At 43.6% G+C, this 20,118-nt stretch overlaps 1 protein-coding gene across 4 annotated transcripts in view; it reads left to right on the plus strand.

Annotated features, from left to right (window-relative positions):
• pard3ba (par-3 family cell polarity regulator beta a) overlaps positions 1 to 20,118 on the plus strand; it is a 98,020-nt gene that overhangs the window by 31,249 nt on the left and 46,653 nt on the right. For 2 of the 4 annotated variants that reach the window (XM_058050741.2, XM_058050745.2), the window contains 9 exons: positions 121 to 260; positions 327 to 455; positions 7,271 to 7,456; positions 9,821 to 9,985; positions 10,492 to 10,560; positions 14,588 to 14,690; positions 16,029 to 16,176; positions 16,245 to 16,324; positions 18,227 to 18,271. In XM_058050741.2, coding sequence (XP_057906724.2) covers positions 121 to 260; positions 327 to 455; positions 7,271 to 7,456; positions 9,821 to 9,985; positions 10,492 to 10,560; positions 14,588 to 14,690; positions 16,029 to 16,176; positions 16,245 to 16,324; positions 18,227 to 18,271 — 1,065 coding nt within the window. The remainder of the gene's footprint in view (positions 1 to 120; positions 261 to 326; positions 456 to 7,270; positions 7,457 to 9,820; positions 9,986 to 10,491; positions 10,561 to 14,587; positions 14,691 to 16,028; positions 16,177 to 16,244; positions 16,325 to 18,226; positions 18,272 to 20,118) is intronic. The other 2 variants (XM_078796409.1, XM_058050744.2) reach the window with 2 other exon arrangements.

Here is a 20,118-nt window from a genome sequence, read left to right on the forward strand (position 1 = left end):
CTCATTACATGTTATCTTCAAATGTTAATGATGAAATAATATTGTTACCGGCGTAAAGACATTATTTTGGCAGCCCTGATTAAAACTGCTCCTAATGATCCAGAGGATGTCTTCCTGCAGGGGCGGAGGGTCTTGGCTTCACTGTGGTGACCAGGGACTCCTCAAATGAGGGGCCTGGGCCGATCCTGGTGAAGAATATACTCCCACGGGGCGCAGCAATCAAAGATGGCCGCCTGCAGCCTGGTGACCGCATCGTCGAGGTACGGTAGCAGATGCCAATTTGAACCAGAAATGTCATTTTATATTTTGTGTTTTGATGGTCATAGGTGAACGGAATGGACATGACGGGCCGCAGCCAGGAGGAACTGGTGGCCATGCTGCGGAGCACCAGACAGGGAGAAAGTGTGTGTGTGGTGGTGGCGCGACAGGACGACATCTTCCTGCCACGGGAACTGGTACGGAGCTCTGTTTGCTCGTGTGTGTCTCCTGCTGCTCATCACTTTGTTCCTCTTATACCGTGTCCTGTCAATCCCACGCTCTCCTCTGTCAAGTCAGGTTTTAACATTTCCTGCACATTGTGTCACTTTTCCCCTCTAAGGATCAAACATATTTACGTTGATGACCCTTTGACAATAAACATAACACGTGGGTGGACATGCACACACACACACACACACACGGCCAAAGCACGCTCCAGCTTTCCTGTCCCCCTACGACTTGTTGACACAGCTATGCCAGAGGAAGTCCCACACAAGCCACAGCGGCCCTGCAGGAAGTGTGTGAGCACGGCCACGCATGGGTGATGATGGACCCTTTACCTGCTTCGGTGAAAAGGTTCAGAGGTCACCATGGTGACTTCGGTCTCTCGGGGGTTATATGAACACGACACACAAACACGAGGTGAAAATGGGACTTCCTGCATCTTTGTTCTCTGTCTGCTGAGGTACTTATTCCCACTCTTCCCTCAAAGAGCTGAGTGATGCCCTGGGTTCAGTTGTGGCTGATGCATATTCACATGCACAGATACATTTAAAAACATCATGTTTCATCATGCACATACCTACGCATGCATTGAGAGTACCACATATGTCAAAGTCCTTAAAAAGCACACGATACTGGTTGTTCCGGAAATAGTTTTCCCTCATTAATGGCATGGCACTGTTGGCAGAACAAGTATACAGCCTCTGTTGTCTTGTTTTTCTCTGCATTTGGGAGATACTTTAGGAATGTAGGAGCATTACGGAGAGCCCCTTCCCTTCTTTTTCTATCAGGACTGTAAATGTTGATTAAAAGAGTGTCTGATTGGTAAATAGTCACGTCCACACGGGAATATGTCGCTGGGTTAAAAACGATGTCATACACAAGGCACATCTACAGAAAAAGAAACAAAAAAGACACACACGGCCCGTCGTCCTCTGCTTGTCTGTGCTGACGACAAAGAAGAATTACTTCTGTGAGTCACTTTGCTGTATAAAACAAGAAAATATCAGGATAACGTTGACTGGGAGTTGAATTCAGATATTATGTTGGCTTTTCAGCAGCGCTTCGCTTGTCCTTACGTCGTTAAGAGTGTGGATGAAAGGCTGAAATGATTACTTTACTGATTTGACCTGAAAACATTCCCCAGTGGACAGGGCCCCCCATCTCACAATTTCACAGTTCTCCTTCAAACAACCATATTCTTATTTTTCTCAAAATCAAATTAGTGATGTCGAGCCTCGGATTTCTTACGCACAATTTTTGTCTGATTTGGTTTTTGACACAATTGAGCCAAACAAATGAATCAGTTTGCCGACTACTCTGTCGTGACTTAAACCTGAGTACCCAAGCAAAGCACCCTATGCGTTGCTGACGAACTGGCCATACAGTTTTTATTGAGTGTGACTGCTAAATAACCTACCAGCCTCAGCAACTTGACAATGAACATGAGAAACAATATTGAATTCCATCTTGCCATGATGCACATCAATATTTTGTTCTAGCTATTTATCATTCTGGATTTTGTAGAATTTTTTGCATGTAAAGGTACAATTACTCTTTTAATATTTTTGTTCTGGATTGGAGTAGTTGGACTGACCATTGTTATTTTCGATGGGAAAAATTGCCTCTGTTTATCTCTAACCTTTCTCAAGAAATTAAAGGGGAACCTTGGTTGACATCAGTAATTTGTTCCAGAAGGTCTGACTCTAAATGGACCGCAGAAAAAAATTCTAAATGCCACTAAATATAATAAAAATGATGAATGAAAGTGATAAATGAACATTTCAGGTTACTTTTATTCTCGCTAAAGCTCTAAAATGCACCTTGAATTTTCTTATCACATTATATCAAAAGCATGCACAAGATGACAAGACGACGAACTCCTAGCGTTTAGTCTGCCACCTTTTGTTTGAAACCGTGTGCAGTGGGACCGTGCTCAAAGATCAGCTCCGTTAAATACCGCTAACCTTGGCACTACCGCAGCATTGTGCAAAAAAAGGACACTTGCTGATTCAGCAGTTAAAGATCAGGTCATCTGGCTAAAAGGGGTTTCATTGCTCGCTCCATCACCCCGGTGCCAAGCTACCTGGTGATTTATATTCACCACTCCAGTCCTTCATACAGTTGCTTTTATCTCCTGTGTACAAGTAAAGTAGACTTGTCGAGGAGAGCGAGCTGAGCCGCTGATTGATTAGTTTCAGTAGAGACTATTGATGTTTCATGAGCAGCACACGGCTCGGCAAAAGCTCTCAGCAGGGCCGTGAGGCACCGTGGTCCCTTTGCGCCAACGGAGTAACAGGAACACTTGCCAATTAGCTTCATTAGTTAGAGTCAAAAGGACAGCAACTTTGTCTGTCTCCTGTCCTCGTGAGCGCTTTCTGTGCAATTAAAAAATAACTTGTAATTCCAATATAATTCCTAACATATTGTTACGCAGCACATTGATGATGCCCTCTTTTGGAGAGGAGAAAGATGCTTTGTGATGTGGTGAGTTTTCTTTCGGGAGTTTTACAGTGGAAGTGTGATGGACACAAGATTGTGTGTGTGTTATGATTTTACAAAAGACAGGATGGGAGGGGGTCACTCTGCACATGGTTGACCTTTAGCCTGCAAGCCCTGGCCTTTCTGCAGGAAAAGAGGTCACCAGACAGAAAGTGGCTTTGCAGCGTGGGCAGTTTCTATTTTTCCAAACTCGCCCAATGCGCCACACACAACCCCTCCGGCTGCACGCTGAAATTCTTCCTTTTGGAGATGCTGGATTTTGGCTTTTTACACATATTGGCACCACATCTTCCCTCAAACTCAAGTCAGGTCACAATATAACAACAACTAAACACTCTTTATGCAAAATATGACACGTACTGCAATATGCAATGTAAGTTGTAGAAAAAGTGCTATTTATTTTCAACATTTTATGTCATTAAACATCATGACCCATAAAAGGAAGACGTTGTCCCACTTGCATTTTCATCACAAATCGAACCTATAGCTGTCGCTTGTTTATCGCGGTTAACTGGTTCCAAGCCCGACCACAATTAGTGAATTTCCACAAAGTAGGGTTTCTTATTTATCAATAGAATATTTTCATAGTTAGAGCATACCTCCTCATTACCTCCTTCTCCTTCTGCTTAACCTAAACATCATTCTAAATAGGGTTTTTAACACTATTAGAGCCCTGTAGACATGCTATAACACCCCTATAGTCATCTTTACATTGGTATTACCCAATATACTAGACATAATCAGAGACAATGATACATAATATAGACACACATCTTTAGCCTATGGTTTGTTTCATTTGGTATGCTTACTTTGCGCTTATGTAATAATACATAATTTCTTCATGCGTTATTAGTACACACATACAATGAATATATGAATATAAAATATATTTAAATAATATAATTGGAAACACGTGATACATTGAAGCTGTAAGTGGAATGGGATAACATTTAGTTACATGCCGTCTGCCATCATTTTTATCGTGAAGGGTGAAAGCTGTTTTTTTTCTCTCGGCTCTTGACGGCTGTGTGGCGTAACGGCCATTTGTTGATAATGATGTCGGCAGAAAAACTGATACCAATATGAACCAATTTGATGATATCCATCAGCCAATATAATTGGCCACTCCAAGTCCTTTCCATGCTCTCATTTTGCTTCCCTTGGCCCACATTGTGTGGCAAAGGTGTACAATGCCATCCAGGCAGACATTAAGGCGATTAATTGGAAGCTTTACCGTTACTGTGGCGCACGGCGAGATCTCATCTTAATTGAATGTCGCTCTCATCGCTAATCCTGCCGCTTTGAGACCCCCACCCCGCCACCCCCCTAAAATCCTCCACCACAAAAGCTTCTGTGTGTAGTCGCTGTGCACCCCTTCCTCACCACCCACCCTGAGGAAAGAGAAAGCTTTTTTTTGACTCGTCATTTGGGTAATGAAGGGGGTGGTCTGTCTGCCGGCTACATGCTTGTTAAGAAACCATTGCCTCGGGCAAACGGTACAGGGAACAGGGGTCGCAGAACTGAGCCACGGGGTCCCAGCCACCCCGGGGATGCAATCTGCCCTCAAGGAAAGGACATTAGAGAGGATATAGGAGTGAGTGTGCCAGGACTTGGACCACCACTGAGACTTGGGTGCCACATCAGCAATAAGCTTCTACAAATAAACACTTTTTGTTCCTTTTGCATCGCAAAGCACTTTCAACTAGCCTTCTCTCTCCTAGTTGGCCGTCTTTAGCTGACTGGTGCTGCTACATTACAGAGGTATTTAGAACCTCCCAGGTTGCCACCTGAGTCGTCGCTCACATTTCAGGCAGGAAGTCAGGAGTCATCTTTGTAGTTCTGCCAGTTTGGAGAGACTTTCAAATCCTTTGTTGATAAAAATAAGCCTGCACTTTGAAATGACGTTAGTAGGCTCAAGTAGAAATAGATGTGTGCCAAAAGAGCCATTTTTACACATCATGGCGGAAAATATGCTCAGTGGTTCTTAGTTTTTACAAAAATACGCAATTGCCAGCCAGGCAAGATTCAATATGTGAGCTGTTGGGGGAGAGGGGACTTCAGTTCCAAGATAAACATCCATCAGATTCATTTGTTTGAAAAACAATGGTATGCCAGGTGATACGCCTCAGCAACCAGAAGCCCTGGTTCAACAGTGTGCTGCTCAAAGGCAGGGGCACAGCGGAGAGATCAGGTGACAGGGAGGAGTACAGGAAAGCCAGTGCCATTACATTTGCCAAGCGGAAATAACAAACAACACTGTGAGGACAACTTCAATGACAACAAACCCTGTGCCGTGTGGCAAGGCATAAGGGATATGCCTGACTACAAACAACAGTAACCCAACCTGGACTGACCCCTTCCTCCTTTCCTCCCGGGCAGACAACAGTGACTGTGCAAGTGATGGACCCTAAACAATAACAATACCTTTTATGTTTCTATTATTTTGCCTTTGTCTGTCTCCTAGTTAGATTACTCAAACAAATCCTTGGGTGCACTACACAAGGACACCACCTGTTTTGGTGTGTGATTTGTTTGGCTCCATGGTAATGGTAATGGTAATGGTTTTATTTCATTTGAACATGCATCAGATTGCAATTGAATGCATCACTTAATCAGTTCACAGTTCCACATGTCCAAAAGGAGTAGGAAGAAGCAAAGCTTATTAAATCCTACCCCTCCATCTGGTACTTTTACAATCAGTAACTGTTACATTTGTTCACTTTCTGCTTTCTATAATACAGTTTAAGTTTTTTTTAATAATGTACCTCGTACCGAAGTACGAGGTGATATGACCATACAATGACATAATGGGTACCATAGTAAGTGTCAATATAGTGATATATATAGCACATCATGACTGGTTCAAGACTCTTCATCCTTGTATTTAGCAAACATCAACTGCTTGTATTGTTTCTTGAATTGGCTCATCGTTGTGCATTGTTTGAGGTCCTTACTCAATCCATTCCATAGTTTGATTCCACATACTGAAATGCTATGGCTTTTTAACGTAGTCCTAGCATATAAGTGTTTCAAATTTAGTTCTTCCCTGAGATCATATTTCTCCTCTTTTGTAGAGAAGTATTGGATGACATTTTTAGGGAATTGATTGTTTTTAGCCTTATGCATTATTTTAGCTGTTTGAAGATTAACTATATCAGCAAGTTAAAGTATTTGTGATTTTAGAAATAAGGAGTTAGTATGTATTGTGGCTTATTTTGCAGCCGTGATCAATAAGAAAAGCCAAGACTTGTGGTGTAACTCTGTTAGTTAGTCTGGGACTGGCAACTAACTAGGGGGCAGTGGCTTACGGTTTCACTTTCCAGTTAAGAGCATGCGAGCAGGCACATGAAGGTGGTAATGAAGGTACGTTACGAGCACAGTTGGACTCTGAGGCAAATTTTTTTGCATACATTTTTGACAAAAACTGAAATATGCGCCAACCACTGTAATACAGCCGGTGAATTCACTTGTCTTTGTGTCACGCAAGGAAACGTCTTGCCCTGAAACTCTAACATGACCAGGCTGCTTTGCTGAATGTGATGTGATGTCACGCCTCTTGTCCCTGGATGACACAGCCTAGCGCCTTTCTCTTGGGATCCATTTTACTACGCTCTAATGACAGACAATTTCCGTCCTCTCTGCTGTTGATATTTCCCGACCCCATCTCAAAGTTGGCTGCTGTCGCCGCCTCCGCTGTCATTTTCTTAACATTGAATGGAAGCAGTAGAGTGCTTGGACGAGGGGTAGGAAGTGGAGCCTTGGGGAAAAGAGAGTGAGAGAAGGGGAGGATTGAGAGATTAAATGTAAAGAATCAGGAGTGAGCGACATCGGTGTGTATACCCCCGGGATGGCTTATCACTTTTAAATGCTCCTCTGTGCCTCCATCTCCCCCACCCCCCACTGTGCTGGAGAAGGAAGTATGAAAAGGTTATTATGTTTCCTTTAAAAACGGCTCGCTCTCCGTCTGTGCCTTTCATCTCCACATGGAATAACCTCCCTACAAGTAATGTGTTCTTCTTTTACTCTGCACCTTCATCTCTTTCCAGTAAAAAGCACCTGCTTCCCGCCTCAATTTATTTGGTCATTTCTTTCTGTAACTAATTTTTTTTTTTCAATTGTAATGCCAGAACATCCAAGATCAGTCAGTGCAGTTGATTTGGAGCCCAATCTTTAGTGGTTATACTGGGCTTCATATATTAAAAAGGGGCAAAGGGCTCTATCTCATCTTTTTTTTGAAATGCCATTCATTCACTTGGGCTTCCTGCATCCATCTTTCTCTCTCTTCTAGAAAGGTGAAGAAAGCAGGAGTGTCATACTGGAGGACGGCAGGGAGCAACTCATGTATGAGATTCCACTCAACGAGACGGGTTCCGCTGGCCTGGGAGTCAGCTTGAAGGGCAACAAGTCGAGAGAGACTGGCGAGGACCTGGGTATTTTCATCAAGTCCATTATCCATGGAGGAGCTGCCTACAAGGTAGAGCATCCTCTGTGTGTGTGTGTGTGTGTGTGTGTTTTAAAGCAAATTTTACACATTTGTTTGCTTAAAGCATTTTCCAGCATAAAAATGGCTGAATGGTCTAAAATACAAATAATTGAAACGCTGAAGACTCATTCAAAGACGTGATGATATGTAGTATTCTACACTGGTCGCTAGGTGTTATGTTGTGTATGTGTAATGTTTGCTGAGACACAAAAGCACCAGACTTGATTGTCGTAACTCGTTGTAGGTTTGAATTATCTCACAAGAGGGACAATAATCCAGAGTAATCGCTTCAATGAAAACATAGGCTACTGTTCCGGCCGTAACCAACGCTAAGCTAAAACTCAACACCCTATGCTACTTCCTGCCCGCCCACCACTCTGCTGTCCTAGCACCAGAACACATTTACAGCAACACACACAAGCATGAGTCTTATTTATGTCCTAAATGGCTTATTTATTGTTATAATATATACTCTATTGGGTAGTGCGAGTGGAACCGTGACTGCTGGTGTAGAGGGCTCCAATAATGTTAAAAGTTATATTGCTCTCACTATGAAAGTATTCAATTTATAAATAAGGAGAAAATTCACGCATCACGGTTGTGTCCAATTAGTGATCGGGAGCTTGGTGAACTTGCTTGTTAGACTCTGCTTGTTATTGTATATTGTAATTGAGCCCATTCAGCCTCCCGGGTATGCTCTCTATGATATTTAATAGCTGAATAATGTGCTACATTAACAATTAAACGTGTGTTTGTGGTTTTGAATTTTGTTAAATAAATATGCTAATAAATGCGACTTATAGTTCAATGCAATTTATTTTCCTCTTCTTTACACATTTTTTGACTGATGCGACACAGTACACTCCGGACCAACTACACGGCACAAATCGCAATACACTGCAAAGCCAAGACTTAATGTGCTCTTACCATGTTCTCTCTGCCTGATGTCTTCCTGTTTCCTGTCATCTTGCCCCAATTCTTTGTCTTACTTCCTGACCATCCTTTGTGCAGACCCTTGACCCCCATTGACCTTGTGTGGCCTCATCTCATCAACTCCGCGGTCACCTTATCTTGATCACCCAGCACTCACTTCTTGTGTGTATCACACAAGAAAGTACCACAACATTTCAGCACTTGGGAGATTCTGCCACTTGGCCTCAATTGTGTTGCCCCCTCCCCCTCATGCTGTGTGCAAGAAACAGCACGGAACCAAAGACGGGAATGTGGTATTGTAGATAAACGGCTGGTCTGGGATCAGGGCAGCTAGACAGCAATTCCCTAAAAGCAGCTTCAGAAGCAGTTTTTCTGACAGCTGCACTCTGAATGAGCCAATAAGATATGTGACTGGCTGAGAAGCAGGTTTCTGGAACGAGATACCACATAAGAGGAAGAAAGACACCAAGAAAGGGAGACAGAGAGTGGCGAGGGAAGGGGAAATATACGCCGTCACACAACAGAAAGACTGGAAAGAGTCTGAAAAAGAGCCGAGAAAGAAAATGAAAAAGTGGAGACACTCAGCAGAGGCCCAATACACCAGGGTGTGCGTGTCTGTACGTGTCTCCTCCTTAGTATTGATGCATGCTAATGAAAAGCAGCACAGGCTCCTGATGAGACTTTGCGGCGGCAGGGCGGGGGCAGAGGAGGGGACGCCAGCGTCCACCGAGACACGTTGAGCACACCGTCATTCTGCTGGCAGAACAGGGGTGAGATGAAAGAGTCATGGCGAGATTTAACCTATTTTCATGAAACACATTTGATTGATGGATGGATCCACATCCTTTCATAGGCCAGCCTAAAGAGAACTCATTAAAATAACATACAGAGAGCAAAAAATACATTGGCATATGATATTTATGTGAATGAGTGTGTGGCAACGTCCCAGTCTGCACGTGACATCAGCCCAGACGTGACCTTGTTAATGAAGTGGGGTCAAAGTTCATCATGACCATAATGGGTCATTTATAACGCCATCGTCTTAATGGTTTGTCCTCATCTTTATTGTCCTTTTATTCCTTTTGCCCTTTGCGCTGTGTTCCTTATCAGTCACACTTTCTATCCCTCACTCATCTTCTTGCTCCATTTCTCTTCCCTCGCTTTCTCCCCAGCACCACTAAGCACGGCCTCTTAACGGAGGCTGCTTTTTAAAACACTTAGACATGATCTAGTGCCCACGGAGGCTATTCCATTAGCCGTGCTATATATTTATCAAGGCGCTTCGGCGCTCACAAGATTGGGAACTCCACAATTATCTCGCCTCCATCTCCAAGTGTCCGGCACTTTTTTTTTTTTCCACTTCCTTGTACGTTGTTTAATGTGCGTGGTTATGTTAACATTGGTGCCAACGTCTTTCCACAGGATGGCCGGTTGAGAGTAAATGACCAGCTAATTGCGGTAAATGGCGAAGCACTGCTGGGACGATCCAACCACGCCGCCATGGAGACACTGAGACGGTCCATGTCCTCAGAGGGCAACGCCAGGGGCACCATCCAGCTGGTGATACTGAGGGCCTCTGCAGTGGAGGTAATATTAGGGCCCGATCAATAGGGGGTATTTTAGAATGCAGTAATACCATGTTTATTGTCGTTAGGGGTTCCAGACTTGACCGTGGTAAGTCAATTAAATAATATTCCGAAATTTTCTTGTTTTAATATTATGACTTTATTGCCATAATAGAACGTTTCCATTGTTATTATTGTTATACGTATTATGAGAAACAAACAAACCAATGGATACAACTTTTTTTTTTAATTAGGCTATAATCGGCAGATAAAATCAATTATGATACACTACTTTGTCAAACAGTTTTCAAACCCAAATGGCTGTTTGCGTCCACACATAGCACCAGAAATTCTCATTGCACTTAAATGAAATGCGTGTGGCGTTCCCTGAGCCGATTAATGTAGCCAGCCCAAACACACTAGGTTATAAAATAACAATAATTAAATCCATGCATCCATAAAATTATTATCAGGTGTTCACCAGCTACACTTTCTATTGCTGCATGTGTTGCCTTCTTTTTCCTGTAGGGGCAGTCCATTTCTAACACCATAGCTGCTGTTAGCCAACTCACTCCTCACGCGGGCCCCCACTATCAGGTACGAGAGTCCAACGCCAGCCAGCCGCCTCTGCCTCAGCGCTCCTCCTCCCTCCTACCCACACTGTGGAGGCGAGCATCCGAGCCACTTCCTCACAACCACCGCCAGCGTTACGCTCAGAATTCCGGGGAGACCCACACCAGATACACGTTTGGGTTAAACCACATGGAGAGAAACAGTTGTTACACATTTGGCCTTGCACGCACCAATGTGCAGTACATTGAGGCCCCCCCCAGCTACAGGACCGCCTACAAGTTTGGCTTAAATAGACTCGCAGATTTAAAGAGGAACACAGAGTCCAGATGCACACATGGACATGCAAAAAACCCAACACAATATGCACACGTGCAGTGTGACATCCCCCTTGACATGCACGGTCACAGGCTTCCTCACAGTCACATGCTGGATGGCATCCACGCTCATGACTGCGCGTACACGGAAAACATCAGGGCGATGGCGGGGCAGATGTACGGCGATCCGCCCCCTCACAGCAGTCAGATGAGCACACAGAGATACATAGACGCACATTATTACTCACACAACCAAGCACTCACTCGACACCACCACTTGCAGCTCTCTGGTGGACTCTGACCTGTGTGTGTGTGTGTGTGTGTGTGTGTGTGTGTGTGTGTGTGTGTGTGTGCAACTCCCTTCCTGTCAAGTTGTTTCAATGCACCAAACTTACATTGTGCACTTGTTATTTTTTTAAACAAACTCCTCTTTTTTTTGTTCTTGTCTCTGAGTAAAGTCACACTTTCTGTCTTGTTTTTTTGTTTCTTTATTACTGCAACACAATGTACTCTACCTTCTTGTCTTGCTCGACATTCCTCTTTTAATAAAGCTCATCTAAAGCCTCCTGCATGCTGCTAATGCTTCCTTTTTGTTTTCCAGTGGTTAGCCTCCTCATCTGCTCTCCTCTTTGCTTATTACACGACACGTGGGCCTCTGTACCACTCCTTTCTCTCTTTGCATTGTTCTTCTTTTGCACACATACTTTCGTCCTTTGTACTCACAACCATGCAGTCAACAGTTCACACAACTGAGGGAGACAGACGTACCATGTTGCTGCAAACACCTTGCAGATGTGTTCAAGATCAGCTGGAGATTGCTTGTTTTTACCCCTCTCATGTGTTGGAGCCTATCCCAGCTGTCTTCAGGTGAGAGGCAGGGTACACCCTGGACTGGTCGCCAGCCAATCACAGGGCACATATAGACAAACAACCATTCACACTCACATTCATACCTATGGACAATTTGGACTCTCCAATTAACCTCGCATGTTTTTGGAATGTGGGAGGAAACCGGAGTACCCGGAGAAAACCCACGCATGCACAGGGAGAACATGCAAACTCCACACAGAGATGGCCAAGGGTGGAATTGAACCCTGGTGTCCTAGCTGTGAGGTGTGTGCGCTAACCATTCAACCGCCGTGCAGCCCCCCTCTCACGGGAATATTTCACCAGTGGATTTAGGTGTCCCAAAGATATTTCTCACTTTTTTTGCAAACGTCTTAAATCACATGTGTCCCGGGTGCAGGCATGTGATTAATATTTTAATGTAACTAGAGCTGGTTACACTGCTATTGTTTTAGTAATAAGCATAATGATATATATTGCCACAATAGGTTGCCATTCAGCCTGACTGGGATTAAAATCCTGGTTCCAATTTATCTTTATCTTCCAATACATCATCACTGTCACGCCTGGCGTCAGTACCTTCCACCGGTGCCTGTACAGTTGGCGCTCAGCCAAATGGAACGAGTGGAAACGGAACAGGTTCAGACTGCTCCACACCACTACACTACAGCGTCATCTGGAGCAGTTCAGTATTTATTTCAACAACATAACTTTGCCATCTACTCGCCACAGATGTCAGTTTCAGCCATGCTGCGTCACATGGCTTGGGAAACCGTTTGGCTCTGATCAACCAATCTGAGGACCAAAAAATGAAAAAAAAAATTTTAGGTGCGGTGAATCTGAAATAGTGCCATTATTAATAACATGTATCTGACACGGGCCAGCACTCTTGCCTCTGAAGGCCCTGGGCAGATTATATTGACATAGCAAGACATAGAAGCTGAAATGTGATTGGACCAAAAAAAAAAAAAACACTCTGGAAGCAGTGCAGCCAATTTTATGGAATAAATACTAGAATGTAATTTTGTAACTGGGGGTCAGTGCTTAGGCCAGCAGAGTAGGCTTTGCTGGCCCTGGCTGCACACCACTGGTATATATTGTACATTAAATACATGTTGTCACAATAGGTACTTTAAACAATCATAATTTGTATCGAAACACTTCTGTATGCTTCCCGTTTTTCATAAAGACTTGTCATTCGCACATTTTTCAGAGTTTGAGTTTTGAGTCACATTACTTGTCATGGGAATGTCTTACATGAGAAATTGGATGGATTATGCTATGTGTAAACGTAAAAAGTGAAACTGCAAAGAGCATCTCTTATTGTACACGTGAGTGATAGCGAAGTTCTGAGGCAAGGCTAAGCCCTTCAGAAGCCTATTGTGCATATAGGCGGCTGTAGGTTTCAGCCAACCTAATAGATGGATCCCCTCCTGTTTACGTATTGTGGCGGGATTAAGATATAAAGACGGCCGTCTGCTTCCAAGCCTCAGGCGAGCTGTCAGGTTTCAGGGAGCGACTGAGCAATGATTCATGTGTCACTGGTATTGTCAGAAGATCCCACCAATGTAGAAAAGTGATTGACAGCAGGTACAGTAGGCAATAATGATGCCCCTGGGACTCTTGTGATAGGAAAACCTTTCATTAGTATAAGGCATGTTATGATTATCACATTTCTTTATGGTTTGTGACAGCTGTGCATCTAGTTTTCCACGAGATGCTTCTTTAATCCTCCGCCAGTCCTCAATCTTCACCCGGTTCTTTTGTAATAATGTGAGGCTATTCCATAGCATTCTTCTCATCCTTCTGTCGGAAAAGGGATCTTGATTGCTTTCTATTGTGCACGAGTTAGGACTTTGCAGAGATAATAATATTCGCTTGTGAGGTTGTGAATCAAGAACAGGTACATGTTTATTAGCTCCACCAAGCAGGTGATATTTTTATTATGTTGGTGTGCAACTTCCCATCTTCCTATCTCGAACTTTTATAAGGGGCTACCAGCTAGAATGGTCAACTTTCATCTTAATGCAGAGGAGTGAATGTTCTTGTTCCTAGAATAGTGTTGAGAAATGTTTCTAATATCCTAGTCAGATTGTTCCCATTGCTCCTATAGATGGGAATTTCTGTGAAAATCTGCCCCGGGACTATCACAAATTCCCTCACTCATCACTTCCACATGTCCAAAAAGCAGTAGGAAGAAGCAAAACTTATTTAATCCTACCCCCTCTCGGTTGCAGTACATGTGTTCACTTTCTTGTATTCAGCAACGTTGTTTGTGCACAACACTGTGTGTCAATAATGCCACTATAATGTTTGGTAAGACACACAAGCACCAGACTTTATCAAAGGAACAACAGGCTTTTATCACAGGTTTCAATTATCTCACAACAGGCACAATCACCCCTAGCATGGGCTACCGTCAACTCTCAACTTCCGACATCACTTCCTGTCTGCCCTCCACTCACCCCCCCTGGGGAACACACTTATCTCGGTCCGGTCTGGAACTGATTAACTGTGATAAATTCCTGACATTCACATTCAATTAATCTTCTCAGAGGATTATTCTTCATCTGGTTCATGAAATCACTGTTGACCGGAAAACTGGGATATTAAAGCTTCACAGTAAATAACGCTTTAAGTTGTGAACGCAAGCCATTCTTCGTATCCTCAGTCATTGGTTCAGATGCCGCCAACAAAAGGAATAAACAACACGAGTCTAAACCTACTGGGTAATAAGATAAGGGACCACAATCTTGTGATGTTTGAGTCAACATCATACATTTTTCATAAATCACATTTGGTTTGCATGCAGCACATATTTTTGCATATGAACCTTTAATATCAGTGTTTGTCATCTTTCCGCATCTTCTTTTTATTTTTGTGTTCCACAGGAGCCTCGGGGCCGCCGTGTGTCCCCCCAGGGGACCTCCAGACCCTCAGAGCTCAATGGCACCAGTCTCACTGACAAGTTTGTGTCTGGTGGCTCCGGGGGTGGTAAGTGTACCCTTGGTGTCTTTGAACTGTCACAACACTGTGCTTTGAGTGTTTGTGGACTCCTGTTATCTGTAACAGTGCACACGGTATGTAGCGGTAGTGAGCTACACATATTTTTTATGGCTTGTTTACTCTAATAATGTTCATTATATTGGCTGATACGCATGTAAAGGTGACCATAGGGCTGTTATGTCACGTCCAGAGGGCTCTAATAATGTTAAAAGGCATCTTTAGAAGGTCTCACAACAGATATTCTATGTCCTTATTGCAAAATTATTTGATTCCTAAATAATAAATTCACAGAAATTCACTGATCGAACCACTTCACCACGATAAATGAGGGATTACTGAAAGTCTGAAAAGTTAGTACTGTATAGTGCCCCGATAATGAAGCTAGCATACGTACATGTTTCCGTACTGTGGAAGGAATCTGGAGTACCTGAAAAGACCTTACACAAGTTGAGCATGTCAACGCTACACAGATATGAACTAATTGCAACAAAAATTTGAACCTGCAACCTTCCTGCTTTGAGATAACTGCAGTGTGCTTCCCGCTTTAGGAAGATAATGCATCTCTTTCATGCTTTGTTTAAATGCGACGTTTACATCTCAGCCTCGCCCCTGTGTGTTTATACCGGCAGAAGAGAAAGTCATTACCAGTGTTTTTTTCCTGAATACTGCATTTGCTTTTCATGTGGAAAAGATCTGACCTTGGAATCATTATGTTGATGTAATTGCCTAATTTGCATAAATCGTTTTGTGCCGCATATGTGCCGTGCAGAAAAACAACAAAAAAAAGCTCATTCTCTGAGTGAGACTCACAAAGTGATTTTTACTCGTTCTTTGTTGCCCATCCTCCTACACCACCCCTCCTCACTGGAATACTGGGAGGTTGTCAGTTCTCCATCTGATTGTGATGGCCGCTGTATGAACATTTTGTGGTGTGTTTTGATGCCCTTTTTTACTGTGTGAGGGTTTTATTTATGGAAATGTTCCAAGAAGAGAGAAGTTTGAGTGAGATATTTGCATGGAAATGTTTCTACTTTGTAGAGTAGTTTGATATGAGATCGTTTCCAAATGCGTGAGCTTGCTGACCCTCCACATACTGTATTTTTTTTTAAAGTGCCTCTTCTTGCAGTGTCTTGTACCCACTGATTATTACCAATAGATCAAAGTGTGCACTCCCTTTCAGTTTTTATGTAGCCTTTCTTACCTCCGTGTGCCGAGCTCAAAGCATTGTCATTCTTACAAGAATAACTGGAAAATGTGCCTGAAATGGTGTGGAAAATGTGCACAAGCTAAAAAACCCAAAAGGAAAAGCACTGTGTTTATGCCCAGCTCTGCATCCCGCTGCGACCACCAATGGCAACCACGGTCACTATGGCAATAACCAGGAGTACTCCAAGGAAGCCTTCCCCCCACTGCCATCCTCAGGCGCAGTGCATGAAACGACTAGAGATCCAGTACTCCAGCCCTCGCCATACAGGTCATTTTTTATGTCTGTCTGCTGTCATTCAAGACAAAGTAGTGTAAACGCTTACCTGTCTTTTGCAGTAGGGGTCCCATGGATGGCCGGGTGGCCAACCGCAAGGACGACATGCCTCGCAACAGAGCGTCCAAAAGCATGGACCTGGGTGAGCTCACACACTAGCAATAACATCCTTCTTATCACGTCTTTGTTGGGATGTATAGACCCCTCCTATCACCTCCTAGCTTGGGGGATCTGACCCCCCCTGAACTGCTAAACCCAAAGGCTTTTCAGCCAACTTGATGAACACACGGTATGTTTGTGCACGCACGTGAATTGAAGGCACAAGGTTTCCAATCCTTGTTGTGTGTGTGTGTGTGTGGATTGGATTGGGAAGGGCTTATTTCCTTGTATTAACCTGTAATGATGCCCACCTCTGCGCTTGTCCCCGCCAGTCATGTCTGTTTTTGACACTTTTCTTCAACATTCTTGTTTCCACCAGACCTTGTAATTATTTTTCTTTAATTTTTGTTCCTTTTTGCCTCAGCATTGCTTTCATCATTTCCCACTCACAGCCCTCGCTCAATGCGAAAGCCAACAAATCCGCCCGCGTCTCTTGTCTCTCCATCTCCTCAGCCTCTGATTTCCAATCCTGGTTCATTAGGTTCAGTGGATTGGCTTTCTTCCTGCAGCGAACGCCTCTGCCATCCGATCTGATTGGCTTTCATTATGGTCAAGGGTGGTCTCTCCCTCCCTCCCTCCCTCTCTGTTCTGCCCCACCGATGGGCTCCCTCCACTGACCTCTCTCTTCTGACTCAATCGTTGGCCTTCCTTTGTTTCAATCTGTTTATATTTCTTCCATGTTATCTTTCCACTTCTATTCCTCTCTATTGTGTTTTTTCTGAAGCAGGCACCACCGCTCACATGAGCGGAGCGCATACCTTGCGTCAGGCTCTGCTATCTCATGTATCTGAGTTTTATCAATGCCGCAGTGCAAGGCGGCTTTTATTAAACGCCACTTGACCAAAAGAGGTGAGCACCTTCTGTTGACCTTGAATACCTTTTAGCAAATACTCTCTTGACTGGAGTTTAAGTACATACTCAGGAGGATGCACACACCATGCCTGATGACTGGTGGAATACCTAACACTGTTTTTACAGCCTGCTACTGTATATGTGCAATTATTAGGAATGTATACAATTACTATAATTCAGTATTTCATGTATTATTATAATTAGGGGTGACAGTGGCACAGGATGCAGAGCAAGTTGTCCAGAAATCGGAATGTTGGCGGTTCGATCCTCGCTCACTCCCCCAGTCACTGTCTTATCACTGGGCAAGACACTTCACCCACCCTGCCCCCAGCTGCCCACACTGCTGTATGAATGCGAATGGGTGTTCCGGGGTGGTCGGAGGGGCCGTAGACGCAAATTCGCAGCCAACCTACTATAGGTAACCTACTAGGTTACCACCACTAGTGTGTAACAGAGAAGAGAGAGAATAATGGATTCACTTCATTGTGCATGATTATATATCATTTTTGATATTTTTCTCCATTTGCACACCTTAATCGCCTAGCGATGCCCCCTTCCCCACCCCCCACCCCCACGCCCGAACCCCAGTATCATCACAGCCTGTTTCTCACTCATCGGCCTTGTGGGAAAATTGACCTCATAAAAAATGAAAATGATTATTTAAGCGAAAGAGCAGCCCAATGAAAACCTATTATTGTCTCCCATGGTTCTGTCCGTGGTGGCCACCTGCAATCATGTTGAGCTAAATGAGGTGTTTGACTGCTTTGCTGTGCGGTCACCCTTTCTACTTTTTTATTATTTTTCTCAGTGTCTGTCTCCTTCTGTGTTCTCTCATATTCACAATATCACTATTTGTCCCTTTTTATTTTATTTACTTTTTGCTTTGTTTTCAATTTCTTTTGCCAGCACCAACAGTTGTTTTTCACTCAATGCAGTGGTGTGTTTATTTAGTTTTGTAGTTATGGACTAGAATATACAGTGTATATGACAGAAACATTGTTTTTATGGTGTCTCTTTTCTATATGTCTTCTAGTGGCCGACGAGAGTAATGTGAGATCACTGGTTGGCCATCACAGTGGTGAGTTACTGCATTTCATGTTTCTTCATTACCCTTTTTTAGAGTTCTACTGGTCCTGTAACAGTCGGGTGCTGCTTATATATGACAATATATATGTATATAATTGAATTGTGTTGCCTTTTAAGTTGACACGTAGTGCCCGCAAAGTGGCACACAAATTGATGGAATATTTTCCAATACACCTCTGACTGTGTGTCTGTAAGTTATGTGCCTTTGATGCAACTTATGGTAAGTAATTAACCGAAGGCTATGTGCCATACTGCCGTTTAACAATTCCATCTGCCTGCGTCTAAATATTGACATCATAGTGTCATACACCTGCAAATTAAAATTTTTGGGCCATGAATGGTAGCTAGAAAGCTAGCCTTCAAACCTTTTGAACATGGCCACAATTTGTGTTGATTTGTGGTCTGTCTTCCATCTTTCCATCGTCCGTCTTTCCAAATGGGTGCTGATTTGTGATCAACTCCTATTCACTTTGAAGCCAGTTTGAAACAAGTATGATGGTTGTCTTAACTGGATTATGTCAGGCCTGATTCTTCTCTAAACCCATATGCAGCAAACAAAGCCAGCTGCTGGCGAAACACAACTGCCCCGAAGCCTGTAACTGTAGCCTGGAATGCCTCTCATTCAGCACTTCTTCACCTCCTCCTCTCACTTCTCCTCCTCCTCATCCCACTCCTCCCACCTGCTCCGCCGCAAAGGTTTTCCTGGAATTTCTGATCACCGCCTGTAACCCTGCAACCCAGGATAAATAAGGAGATCTATTTCTGCTCCACGGCATTCCACTGATGTTGTTTTTCTCTCGTCTCCCGCCGACGTCTTTGCTAATGCGTATTGACAGTGCTTTTGCGTGTTTTTCATTTTTGCTGACACGGCATATTGGGCTGGCTTCCTGTGCTACACCCCCCCAGCCCGCCCCGGCTCTTAAATGGCCTCAGTGTTTCTTTATGGGCTTTGACATATTTCATTAGATGGATGGTCTTAAGAGGCCTGCCTGGCTTCTTTAATCTGGCTAAAACCTTCTTTTCCTCTCTGGCGAGAGTGCTTCACTCTTCTCTCTTTCCTCTCACTCCCTCGTTCTCTACTCTTGATTCCTTGGTCTTATGAGTCCCGGTCTTCAATCAAGGTCTTGGGTTTTTCCTTCCTTTTTCGCTCTTTTCGTTCCCTTTTCCCTCTTCTATCTCGTACTCTGCTGTATTTATTCTTGCATGATGTTACTATGAGCTTGAGGCTTGTGGAATTTCCTCCACCATGCTCATCCTCATCCTCATCCTCATATGACTTGCCTGGGAGCTAATCCAGCAATGAGAAAGTATCTCTGTGTTATATGCACTGGATGTTTATGTGTGTCAGAAGTATGACCCTTTAGAGGTGCTGAGCTTTGTTTTCACCCCTTGCTTTAAAAGCTTGCTGTAATGGCGAAACCGTTTCAACTGAACGTAGCGATCCCGGTCGGGAGTCTCTTTCCCGGACGCGGTCTATCGTCAACAGCGCCTGTCGTGTTGTGGCGTTCAGGCAAGTTTCTGATTGCGAGTTGGGAACAGCCCATATGCATGGCTATGTCACCGTAGTTCAAACCGGCCTCCACTGTACCCAGTACCTGGAGACGTTGTTCACGTAGCATGATGCCGTTCACTGGACTAACAATGCTGGCCTTTATATAGGCCTCCAAAACCGTGAAGAGAGAAAAAAACATCACACTGGACTATAAGTGGCATTTATTTACACATTTGGAGACCACAGAAATATTCATTACATATTACATAATACCTAATAATAATAATAATAATAATAATAATAATAATATTACATAATACAGGCTGTCTGGTATGTTAACATGACAT

This window comes from Doryrhamphus excisus, linkage group LG15 (genome assembly GCF_037039965.1).
Source record: "Doryrhamphus excisus strain RoL-2023G ecotype Guam linkage group LG15, RoL_Dexc_Guam_v1.1, whole genome shotgun sequence".
Lineage (NCBI taxonomy): Eukaryota > Metazoa > Chordata > Actinopteri > Syngnathiformes > Syngnathidae > Doryrhamphus > Doryrhamphus excisus.